Genomic DNA, 12,571 nt, shown 5'->3' on the forward strand with positions numbered 1-12,571 from the left:
AGTAGATTGGTTAAGGAGTTTGGGAACTATTCAATGGAATTTTGCAGATTTAAGTATGAGCTTCTTTGTGGAAGGGGAGAGATTGTTTCTGCAGGGTTTGAAATTACCCAAGAGGTCATTGGAGGAGGAACACAGTTTGAGCAAGGCTACACTTGTAGAGGGAAGAGGAATTTGGTTGCAGCTCATGGAGGCCAGTGACATCAAAGGAGGGGCACCAACAGAGCCTACCATACAAACTGTTTTGGATGGATTCAAAATAGTGTTTGTTGAACCTTGTGGACTCCCACCTCCTAGGAGTCACGACCAATAGATCCAACTCCAAGAAGCAGCGAAACCCACATGTGTTAGACCTTATCGGTATCCCTACTATCAAAAGGAGGAAATTGAGAAACTGGTTAGGGAAATGTTGAAAGCAGGAATCATTCAACCAAGCCAAAGTCCCTATTCGTCACCAGTCCTCTTGGTGAGGAAGACAGATGGGAGTTGGCGCATATGCGTGGACTATCGGGCTCTAAACAAAGATACTATCAAAGATAAGTTTCCTATTCCCAATATAGATGAATTGTTGGATGGGCTTAATGGTGCTAAATTGTTTTCTAAGCTTGATTTAAGGTCAGGCTATCATCAAATCAGGATGAAACCTGAAGATGTGCCTAAGACTGCCTTTCGTACACATGAGGGGCATTATGAATTTTTAGTAATGTCCTTTGGGCTCACTAATGCACCATCAACCTTTCAAGGATTGATGAATGAGATATTCAGGCCATATCTTAGAAATTTGTGTTGGTATTTTTTGATGATATACTTATGTATAGTAAATCTGTTGAGGAGCATGTGGTTCAATTAAAGGTTGTTTTAGAAGTTTTGAAGCACCACCAACTGCATGCTAAGGCTTCAAAGTGTGTGTTTGGGTGTCGGGAAGTGGAATATTTGAGCCATGTCATCTCTAAAGAAGGGGTCAAGGTAGATCCATTAAAAATTGCAGCCATGATGGAATGGCCTAAGCCTAAAAATCCCAAAACTCTAAGAGGATTTTTAGGACTGACAGGTTACTACAGGAAATTCATTAAAGGATATGGCAATATTGTAGCCCCTTTATGTGCCTTACTAAAGAAAAATGCTTACCGTTGGAATGAAGAGGCTAGTTAAGCTTTTGAAGCCTTGAAGGCAGCCATGGTGACACCTTCTGTCCTTGCATTACCAGATTTTTCAAAGAACTTTGTGGTGGAGTGTGATGCCTTAGGAAATGGCTTGGGAGCTGTCTTAATGCAGGAAGGGAGGCCTCTAGCCTACCTTAACAGAGCATTAAAAGGTAAAAATCTGTTTTTATCTACTTATGAAAAGGAATTATTGGCTCTAGTTTTGGCAATTCGAAAATGGAGGCATTATTTACTAAGACACAGCTTCATGGTAAGAACAGACCAACAAGCATTGAAATACCTTCTGGAGCAAAGGATTGAAACACCCTTCCAACAAAAGTAGGTTGCAAAGCTATTAGGCTTTGACTTCAGTGTAGAATATTGAAGTGGAAAAGGGAACGGGGCAGCAGATGCACTTTCCAGGTTACCAAATGAAGAGGGAACCCCAGATCAGGAGATGAATTTGACTAATAAGGGCAAATCCAAAGCCATAAGTATGGTTACAGTTGATTGGTGGAAGGAACTACATCAAGTGTACAACCAAGACCCCCAGTTGCAGCAGTTGCTAAACCGCTACCATCAAGGAGATCTTGACCTTCTCAAGTATCAAGTAAAAGGGGAATTCTTATACTATAAGGGGAGGTTGCACTTGGGAACCCTAAAAACACATCAGGAGCAAGTAATGCAACAGTTCCACAATAGCTACATGGAGGGACACACTGGCTCACAGAAGACACATTCCAGGATCAAAAGGGAGTTCTTTTGGCATGGCATGCGAAAAGATATCAGAAAAGATATAAGAGAATGCGAGGTATGCCAAAGAAACAAGATAGAGAATCTCAAACCAACAGGGGCCCTACAGCCACTACCTATACCAAGTAAAGCATGGGTGGATATCAGTATGGACTTCATAGAGGGTCTGCCTCTATCCAAAGGATACAGTGTAATCATGGTAATAATGGACATGTTTAGCAAGTACAATCATTTTATACCAATAACTCATCCATACACAACAGCAGTAGTAGCAAAAGCATTCATGGATAATATATTCAAGCTACATGGCTTACCACAGAATATAGTAAGTGACCGAGATGCAATATTTACAAGTCATTTTTGGAAGGAAATTTTCCATTTAAGTGGCATAAAGCTACTAATGAGCTCGACATATCATCCTCAAACGGACGGACAAACAAAAGTAATGAACAAATGGCTAGAGGGATACCTTTGATGCTTTACCAGTGACAGACCCAAAGACTGGGCCAGATGGCTAGCCTTAGCCGAATGGTCATACAATACCTTGGAGCATTCCTCAATAGGGTTCAGTCCCTTTGAAGTTGTTTATGGGTAGCCACCACCTCGGCTCCTCCCTTATGAGCCTGGATCTACGGCAGTGCAGGCGGTTGAAGAAGAAATGAGAAGTCGAGACTTTATTCTTGCTCTGGTACGAGAAAAGCTACAAGAAGCTCAAACAAGGATGAAATGTTATGCCGATAAGTAAAAAAACAGAAAAAGAATACGAGGTAGGCGATTGGGTCTATTTGAGGTTAAGACCATATCGGCAAATGACTGTTGCTGTAAGGAGAAACTTGAAGCTTTCTCCAAGATTCTTCGGACCCTTCCAGATCACTCAAAAGATTAGAAAAGTCGCATATAGGCTAGATATGCTCAGGGAATCCAAGATCTATTCGGTGTTTCACATCTCTTGCCTCAAAAATAAGCTTAGAGCCTAGGTAAACCCTAACCCTAAACTTCCCTCAGTTATGGAAGATGGCACTTTAGCTCTCGAACAAATAAAAAAATAATAGAGAGAAGGCTCAAGAAAAAGGGGAACAAAGCGGGAGTGGAACTTTTAGTTCAGTGGAAAGGATCTAACAAGGAAGATGTAACCTAGGTAGATGCAGAGGAGCTGCAAAGGAAATATCCAGAACTCGTGGGCGAGTTCTTCTAAAGGAAGAAGCCGTGTTACACGCCCAATTCTAGGGGGCTTGTAAGGGCTACGTAGGATAGGTCATTAATTAAGTTGTTGGGGGTTATTATTGTAATTTCATTTTGTTAGGTTAGAATAAGTCTATGGGCTGTTAGACGGAATGGGTCCATGGTATCTTAGTGGGTAGTTACGGGCAGTGCATCAATCCGTGCACAAGTGGGGCTTAATTTCAATTATTTTGCCAGATTGTATTTAAGTTAATTACGTTATGAATGAGAACATCATTCTGAATTTCATCAAATTGCCGTACGCATCTGTGGAGGTTTATGGCTCCTCGAATTGCTAGATTTATCTGTTTGAAATTATTTTGGGTCCTAACATTTACTAGCTCTAATCACAACTCATTTTATGGTCTAGGTCGGTGATCGATAGGTGGTTAGCCATCTCTTTCCATCAAGTGTTTTTTCACATTAAAAATGGTTAGGGTTGTCATACTTCACATTTCATTAAAATTATTTTTAATCTTATATATATTTTATTTTAAATAAAATATAAAATAATTATATTTTATAAGTCTCGTACGTTTATTTTAAAAAATAATAAAATTTATTATTAAAAAATAATCATTTTCATGTTAATCATACATTTATTCATTTTCTTAAATGAATGTGCAAAACTTGCTCGGCAAACTACTGATATCATTTTTCAAAAATTGTTACAAAGTAGCTAGTTTATACTTTTTTACCACTTTGGTAATTACAAAAAGAGCTTTGAAGCCGTAAGCCAGCTCATAAGCCGATGGATCCCTGTTTAGTCAAGTCATTATTTATGGAATTCCATGCAGCCATGACAATCACGCTGCACTTTCTCACAACTACCACTACCCACGCTGCTAACGACACCAGAAGTCTGTGCTCATTTGTTCCTCTCTCTCTATAAATATCACTTCAGAAATCGCATCATAGCACACAAGCACCCGACAATTCTACAGCCAACCACCAAAGCTAGCTCCCTGTTCACTTTCTTCCTCTGATCAAACCCATCTTCTCGGCATGGCCGGCTCTCTAGTTTTCACAGTACGAAGGCGCGAACCAGAACTGGTTTCTCCATCTAAGCCCACACCCCACGAATTCAAACAACTCTCTGATATCGACGATCAAGAGGGTCTTCGGTTCCAAATCCCGGTGATTCAGTTCTACAGATATGATCCCTCGATGAAAGAAAGCGATCCCGTGAAAGTCATCAGAGAGGCACTTGCAAAAACTCTGGTGTTCTACTACCCATTTGCCGGTAGGCTTAGGGAAGGGCCTGGCCGGAAACTTGTAGTTGAATGCACCGGTGAGGGTGTCTTGTTCATCGAGGCCGATGCCGACGTGACACTGAAACAGTTTGGTGATGCTCTTCAACCTCCATTTCCATGCTGGGAGGAACTTCTTTTTGATGTTCCGGGATCCGGAGGAGTCCTTGATTGCCCATTACTGCTTATTCAGGTACATATTCAACTAGAGAACTCGCTAAGGATTTTGAAATATACATGTACATTAGAAGTTATTGTGCTGCTGTGTTGAATCATTCTATCGGGATATCCGACTTGAAGGTGACACGTCTCAAGTGCGGCGGGTTCATCTTTGCGCTGCGCCTCAACCACACCATGAGCGATGCTGCCGGCCTGGTCCAGTTCATGGAGGCCTTGGGAGAGATAGCTCGCAGCGCAAGTGCCCCTTCCATCCCGCCAGTGTGGCAGAGGCATCTCCTCAACGCGAGGGACCCACCGCGCTTGACGCGCACTCTCCACGAGTACGATGAAGTGGCCGACACGAAAGGGACCATCATCCCCCTCGACGACATGGCTCATCGCTCCTTCTTCTTCGGCCCCACCGAGGTTTCCGCCCTCCGCAGGTTCGTGCCGCACCACCTCAGCCAGTGTTCCACGTTCGAGATACTTACCGCCTGCCTCTGGCGTTGCCGTACCATGGCACTCCAGCCCGACCTCGACGAGGAGGTGCGAATTCTGTGCATCGTCAATGCGCGTTCCAGATTCAACCCTCCATTGCCGACCGGCTACTACGGGAACGCTTTCGCGTTTTCCGTGGCGCTCACGACCGCCGGAAAGCTCTGCGACAATCCGTTGGGCTATGCTTTGGAACTGGTGAGGAAGGCCAAGAACGACGTGGACGAGGAGTACATGAGGTCGCTGGCGGATCTGATGGTGATTAGAGGCCGACCCCACTTCACGGTGGTGAGGGCGTATCTCGTATCGGATGTGACACGTGCCGGGTTTGGAGAGGTTGATTTCGGATGGGGCAAGGCTGCTTATGGTGGGCCAGCCAAAGGTGGGGTAGGAGCCATTCCAGGAGTGGCGAGCTTTTATATTCCATTTAAGAACAGTAAGGGAGAGGATGGAATAGTGATGCCAATTTGCTTGCCTGCAGTAGCCATGGAAAGATTTGTGAAGGAGATGGATTACTTTTTGAAGGAAAATCAAGATGGTGGGAAGAAATCCACTTTCATTGCGTCTTGCCTGTGATCCCCCCAATCTTTTACCAAAATGCCCGTGCTTGTTGTAAGATAAGAGAGAGAGAATCCAATCCATCCATTATCCATATCCATGCGATGATGTATTATTATTTTTTATGAGTATTATATGCAACAATAGTGTGTGCGTACTTTTGTTACTTTTGTAGCCTTTCGCTATAGTGCTATCTGAAAAAAAATTGTCCTTTTCTGCACTCTAGTGTACCTGATTCTTGCAGTGCGTTTATTCCACTCTGGCAATTTAGAAGGTAATTTGGCTTCAGAGCTCAAAACCTTATGCCTAATAAACAGGGGATTCACTTTATCCATCGAGAAAATTCATAAATTCAAATTTTTAAATTTTTATGATTTGACGTGATATATTAAATTATAAATATATTTTTATTATAAAAATATATCTAATATATCATATGAAGTCATATCAATTGGTGAAATTATTTTTATAAATTATTTTTATAACTGTAACACTTCTCTTTATTTGCCTAGTAACCTTTTGTGTTGTAATAGTAGTCAATGATAGGAAATTTGCTCAAATGGGTTTCTCTTTTTCTCAATTTTCAACTTTTTAATTCATGAATTTGGTTTGTTTTTCTTATCAATAAGTTATATTATAAACTACCCCTTTATCTATTGTTTTAATATTATTAATTTATTGGCAGTGCAGCGAGAACTAAGACCCATAGCCTTTCTAATCGTGACGTCTAAGGTTACGTTTAGATAGTGAAAATATTTAAGAAGTATTGAGAATATTTATGAATAGTAATAAAAAAATAATAAAAAAATATTAAAAAATAGGTAAAAAATAATAAATAGTAAAAAATAGATAAAAAATAATAATAAAATAAAAAATAGTAGTGAGAGTACCTCAATTTGCCAAACATAGCTTAAAATTTTAGGCATTCTCGGCCCAAGTTAAAGCCCATCGCTCTCCTCTTTCGTGGCCGTTATTTGTTACCCGCTCCGAGGGCGAGCGAAGCTCCATAACTGCGGAACCAGAGTCGGAGCGATGGCCCAGACGCTGATAGTGCGCCCGTACGTTTTCGCAGCCTCGTCGCGCGCGGCAAGGAGTCTCTTCCTCCGCCAAGCCCAGCCAACGAAACCCTTTGTCTCCGCGGTACTATTCACTAGAGCGCGCACCAAACTCCGAAGTCATAGTAAAGATGGTATTGGAAGGTCATTCGGGTTCGGGTTTCCGCCGGTGGGTGGTCGGTGCTTCAGCTCACCAGCCGCGCACATGAACGATGCTGGCTCCGTAGAATCCCCGCTCATGCAGTCCATGGAGAAAAAGGTAAGCAATGTTAAGTGTTGTGCTTTTATTGGATTTGTTTCCGGGAAAAATATTTTTTGCTTTGATTGTTGAATTAGTAATAGGATGCAGTTTTAGTATAAGATTTGGAATTTGATTCGTATTCAATCAAAACTGAGCTTTCAAGTCTTGAAAATTTGAAATGGGTAAAATTGCCCTTGAACCTAAATGTATATGCAAGTTCAGGCTCTTTTTTAGAATGGTTTATAGTGAGTAATTAGGAATGAGTTTTTGGCAAAGGGGCTGAACAAGCCGACTGTACCATAAAATAAGAAATTCCCTATGAGAAACAATAATAGACGTTTAAAAAAATAAAGACAAAAATTAAAAAGGAAGAGGGAAAAGGAGAAGAAGCAAGAGAATTTTCTGTACAAAGACTACAAAATTGAAACTGTTCCTATATGGTTCTTTAAGTTGACACCTTGGATTAGGAAATGATAATCTTATTGGCAATTCTATCTCGAGATCCTTTTCAAGAAAATACTCCATTCTGAATAGCCGCTTTCCCAATGGTCAGATATTGAATCACAGTGAATGAATTCCTAATCTGCCGTCTTCTTCTTTAGATGACATTCTGATCTATACATCATCACAGCTGCTTAATTTTTTCCAAAAGGATTTTCAAGGTTCCTATTTCAAGCTTTCCCCTAGACAAAACTTTAGATTGAAGTCAAGGCCTATTGTCTTGCCTAGAAGAAACATTGACTTTAAATGTTGGAAAGGCATCTCCTTCCTTTTAGGTTATTAATACGAACCCAAACCAATTTATGGTAAATAAGGTGATGGTTTTAATCCTCTTCTCATTAAATATTTCCATCATTATTTATTCTGGAGGTCTATGAGTGACTAAACAAGGATGCAGAAATACTGCACTTATTCTGCTTGTGGCAAATTGAAGAGAGAGAGGGATGGGTAGTCTTCTTATTTTGTGTGTGTGTGTGTGAGAGAGAGAGAGAGAGAGAGAGAGAGAGGAGGACAATGTCATCAGTTTGCTCGTGGGTTTGACAGTGGCTCTTTCTGTAGATTGATTTGTGGTTTGGAAATCCCTACATAAACAGTTACTCCATAGGTTTTTTTGGGGTTTTTGGGGGGGGGGGGGGGGGGGGGGGGGAGATATTCCAATATGCCAAGATCGGATTATCTATATATTTTCTGTAGTTGTTATTTTCTGTTCCTGTTTCTTTTTAGAGTTGATTGTGCTTGTCCACCTCCATCCAAAAGCTTCTTCTTGTTTTATTTTTTTTCAATAATTAAATGAAGTTGCTTGCCCTCTTTACAAATGATATGTGCGGCATGCTTGAACAGATCAAGGAACATCTAAATGCAGAATTAGTCACTGTAAAAGATGCTTCTGGTGATGGACGGCATGTCAGGTAAGCTCATGTGCTTGTTGGCTTATGTCTATATATCTGGAAACTAAGATCATAATGGAAAAAGCTTTATTCAATTTTGCTTTATTCTTTTATCAATTGATTGATACATCATTTTCAATGTAAGAAGTGAATAGAATTTGCTGGGCTAGTGGGCTGTATGATTGATGGCAATTCCCCATATTTACTGTTGTATGTATATGACAGTACATTTAGTACGGTATCCAAATAAAGCCGTTATTATTGATGACATCGAACTTTCTGAACATTTTAGTGATGGCATGCTCTTATTAGCTCTCTAGTGTTCTCCATACGGTATATCAAAAGGAAAAAAGAACCCATGATTTTCTGCTAAAAAAGAATTTGACTGGATTGTTGTATAGGCCATCACCCAGGCATTTTCCCCCTGAAGAAGAATTTATAAAATAACATTGTACTTTTGAAAATGAATCTTCATGATAAACAGTAGGGAGGTTTCCGCTTCAGAGCATCAGCATTCTTATTTTGCATAGAAACCTTGTATTTCCATATGAATTCAATCTCTTGAAAATGATTGACCCCCTCAGCATTTCTTTGACTCACTTTGTAGTGTTTATCAATGCACTTGAGAATATGATATTTGTATTACTTGTTCAATTAATTCAACTGTATAACATGGAGCGCTGCAGGTAAATTGAAATGTTTTAAGTCTCTAGTCTAACAGGTTCGAACAACAATGCTTGCAATATGTAAATGATTAAACTATCCATCCAAAAATGTTTATGCACAAGGCACCTCACGGCCGCATTAACCTTTTTTTATTTTGACCCAAGGAATCCGCTTCATGCATGTTAAGATATCCCCAACTGCGTGAACATCAGAACATTGGATCATGTAGCATGTATATGTTAGATGTGGCATTATTTAGCCATGAGACTGATCCGATCTGCCATGTGCTTGCAGCATTGATGTTGTCTCTTCAGCCTTTGAGGGACAATCAGCTGTTAACAGGCAGAGGATGGTGTACAAAGCCATCTGGGAGGAGCTTCAGAGCACAGTGCATGCAGTTGACCAAATGACTACCCGAACCCCCAACGAAGCAGCTTCAAAAAAGTGATGAAGACTGAGGCCACTAGATTCATTTTAATGGATTTTCTGGTTGTAAGTCTTGGGATAAAAGTATGTGCCTCAGTTGTCTGTTGGAATCACTATCTTTTGCATTCTATTATCCGAACAGCTTGCACTTGACAGGACTAATTAATTAATTAAATTTTTTTTTTCCATTTTACTCTTATGCATGACTCTATCTTCGACATAAAATGTCAAGGTCTTGGCTGAAAAGGAAAAATAATGGTATGTTTTTCATGATCTATCGATGACATTTACGTAATTAGGCTCGTTAGGTATACCATTCGAGAATTTATTTTCTTTAATGGGAGATTTTTTTCTTGATATTAGAAAAAATCATGAGGTAAAACCTTTTTATTTGATACAAATGTCTTGATTCTTTTATTTTCTGTATTATAGTTTTTTGATCTCTCTGCCTTCTCTTATTGTATAAAATGATTTTCAACGAAATATGAGCATTCACATTGATTTGGCCAAATGGGAAAGTTAGTTAAAATTTACATAATTGATGTCAAAAGCACCCCACATTGGATTGGCCAAATCTAAAATAAGATGGATTTCTGCTGTAATGGTTGACTAAAGATGGAGAACTATAATTGATTTATCAAATATTAAAATACTAATTTCTCACTCCAAGCAAACATTAAAATATTAGTCTCATTCCAAGCAAAAACGCTATTTGGTTTGTAATTAAGAAATTTAGATAGAAATTTATATGGGTTTAATCAAATATTTATTGTTATTAGCATTAAATGACTTTTGAAAATATGATTTTTTTAATATTAATTTAATTAGAATATAATTATTATTAATATTAAATTGGTAAAATTATAAAATGTGATATAAATAAATTAAATAAAAAATTATTAATTTAATAATATTTTATTATTATATAGAGAGTGCTAATCCAATATGGGGATTGAATTTAAATATAATAGGTAAATATAAAAAAGTGTGATATTGACTAAATTTTAAAAATGCATTTGGCCAATCCAATGATGATACTCTTAGTTATTAGACATGGCCTAACTTTTTACTATATATATTCGGGAAAAAAAACCGAAAAAGAAAAGAAAAAAGTTGAGGTTATTTACTAATGATAGATACACGACCCTAACATCTTTCAAAAATATAAAAGATGCGAGAAAGGAGGTCTTTTGCGATCAAGATGATGTAGCTTTAATTTCTTTGATGGAAGATTTTTTTTTTCTTAATATTAAAGCAAAAAAATAAAATAAAATAATGAGATAAAACCTTGATTTTATACAAATCTCTCGATTCTTTAATTTTCTGTATTATATTTACTACTTTGGTATATTTTTATTTATTTTAATCTCTCTGCCTTCTCTTATTGTATTTCTCATTTTAGTAATAATATTATTATCTTGCTAAAAAGTTAATGATTTTCAATGAACATGTCCTTTAGAATAAGCACTATTTCTGCATGAGCGCTGCTAGCGGGCCTCCTGAGTGGTACTGATCAGCGTGCCCGCTTGACGTTTCATGTCACGTTTTTTTTTTTTTTAAATCTAGCCGAAAACTCCCCCTTGCCTCCATCCCTCCCCCCATGTCGCTGGACCCATTTCTGTCAAAACAATTGCTCCCTCCTGACTCCTCCTATCGGCTCCCTCCCTCTTGTTGTCGAGCATTAGCGTCTTCTGTCGTGTTTTCAAACACACACACACACACGAAGAGATGCTGGGATTTTCTTTTCCTTTGCGATAATAATGGGATGGCAGAGTACCGTTATCTTTTCCTTATTCTAAATTTTTGCTATCTTTATCAGGGAAAAAAAAAGAAAAAAGAAATACTAAACAAATTACTAATGCCAGTCTTCTAGTCGAGAAAAAGTAAATTGTAAACACATAAACGGTAAAGAAAAAGTTTACTTTGCCTTCTTAACTTGATACTTCTATTTGACCGCTGGTCAAAAAATTTTTTTTTTACTTAGTGATTAAGAAAGTGATTTTAAGTATATTAATGTATTTTTTTTATTTTTTAAATGTATTTAAATATATTAAAAAAATGTGAAAAGAAAAAAAATTTTTTACGCTAGATAGAATGCCCAACGATTAAAATGGGTCGGCATAGTAACCGCACCCAATAGTAAATACTAATGCCTAGCTCATATAACTTCTAGCGCAGTCTTTTAAACTAATGAATAGTAATATACACACAACACATTGACTGGACCCACCCCAGACCTCTCTCTCTCCCGCGAATAATGCCTCTTACAAAGTGATCTCAATATGTTAACAAAAGAACTTCCATCTATATATATAAAAAAAAGAAAAGAATTACCTAACAAATTAAGGTGACAATTCAATACCAAATTCTTAATTGAGCTACAATGGGTTTTGGACCCAAATTGTAATGTTAGTATTAACAATTGCATTATATCTTCAACCTGGAACTTAATTATATTTTACACTTTGACATGTCCATCGTGAATACGCAACATAGGAAGATCTAAAACTTCCCATCCTCATGGAAAAGTGTCACGCATTAACAATGAAAACGTTACTTTTCACAATATTTTACATAACTATATTTTAAAATAAAGAGTATTTTTATAAAATAACTTATAAAATTAACATCACTTTATAAAAATACTCTCATTTTAAAACATATATTGTGAAATATATTGTGTGGATATCATTACTCATTACCAATACCTATACACCGACTTGGTGAAAAGGCAACCTTCACTCTTGGAGTGAAGCACTCCGGAAAGCTCGCAAGAGCTTTCACTCAGGTTTCATAGCGGAAAAGATTCCTTCGAAATTTAGTGCTTACTTTCTTGTCTTCCCACTTTAGGGAAGATACATAATGTATATTGGACAATGCTACATGAACCGATAAAGCCAACTGATGGAATAGACTGATAATTGCATTTATAATTTTTTTAAAATATTTTTTAAACATCTTTAAACACTTTTTAAAAAAATACATAAATTTACTAATAGTTACTTCCTTAACTACTAAGAAAAAAAATTAAAAAAAAGGTATCGGTCAGTTTTATCTATAGGATATATCGGTTTGTTTAGCATTTTCCATGTATATTTGCTCATTAAACAAATAAAACTAAATAAAGATCACTTACCCTGCCACATGCTGGAATTAAGAAAACTAAAATTACTTTCCAAATACCAACCATTACATCCTACGTTGAATCCTTTTTAGGTAT

General features: G+C 37.7%; 2 protein-coding genes across 2 annotated transcripts; both read left to right on the top strand.

Annotated features, from left to right (window-relative positions):
* Positions 1-4,015: 4,015 nt before the first annotated feature.
* LOC121253861 (benzyl alcohol O-benzoyltransferase) lies at positions 4,016-5,741 on the top strand. Its single transcript, XM_041153790.1, has 2 exons — positions 4,016-4,556; positions 4,664-5,741. The coding sequence occupies exons 1-2, from the start codon at positions 4,119-4,121 to the stop codon at positions 5,591-5,593; spliced, it is 1,368 nt and encodes a 455-aa protein (XP_041009724.1). The 5' UTR covers positions 4,016-4,118; the 3' UTR covers positions 5,594-5,741.
* Positions 5,742-6,492: 751 nt separating this feature from the next.
* LOC121253862 (protein BOLA4, chloroplastic/mitochondrial-like) lies at positions 6,493-9,648 on the top strand. The gene is made up of 3 exons (XM_041153791.1): positions 6,493-6,889; positions 8,213-8,280; positions 9,220-9,648. The coding sequence occupies exons 1-3, from the start codon at positions 6,608-6,610 to the stop codon at positions 9,371-9,373; spliced, it is 504 nt and encodes a 167-aa protein (XP_041009725.1). The 5' UTR covers positions 6,493-6,607; the 3' UTR covers positions 9,374-9,648.
* The last annotated feature ends 2,923 nt before the right edge of the window (positions 9,649-12,571 follow it).

This window comes from Juglans microcarpa x Juglans regia, chromosome 3D, assembly GCF_004785595.1.
Source record: "Juglans microcarpa x Juglans regia isolate MS1-56 chromosome 3D, Jm3101_v1.0, whole genome shotgun sequence".
Taxonomy (NCBI): domain Eukaryota; kingdom Viridiplantae; phylum Streptophyta; class Magnoliopsida; order Fagales; family Juglandaceae; genus Juglans; species Juglans microcarpa x Juglans regia.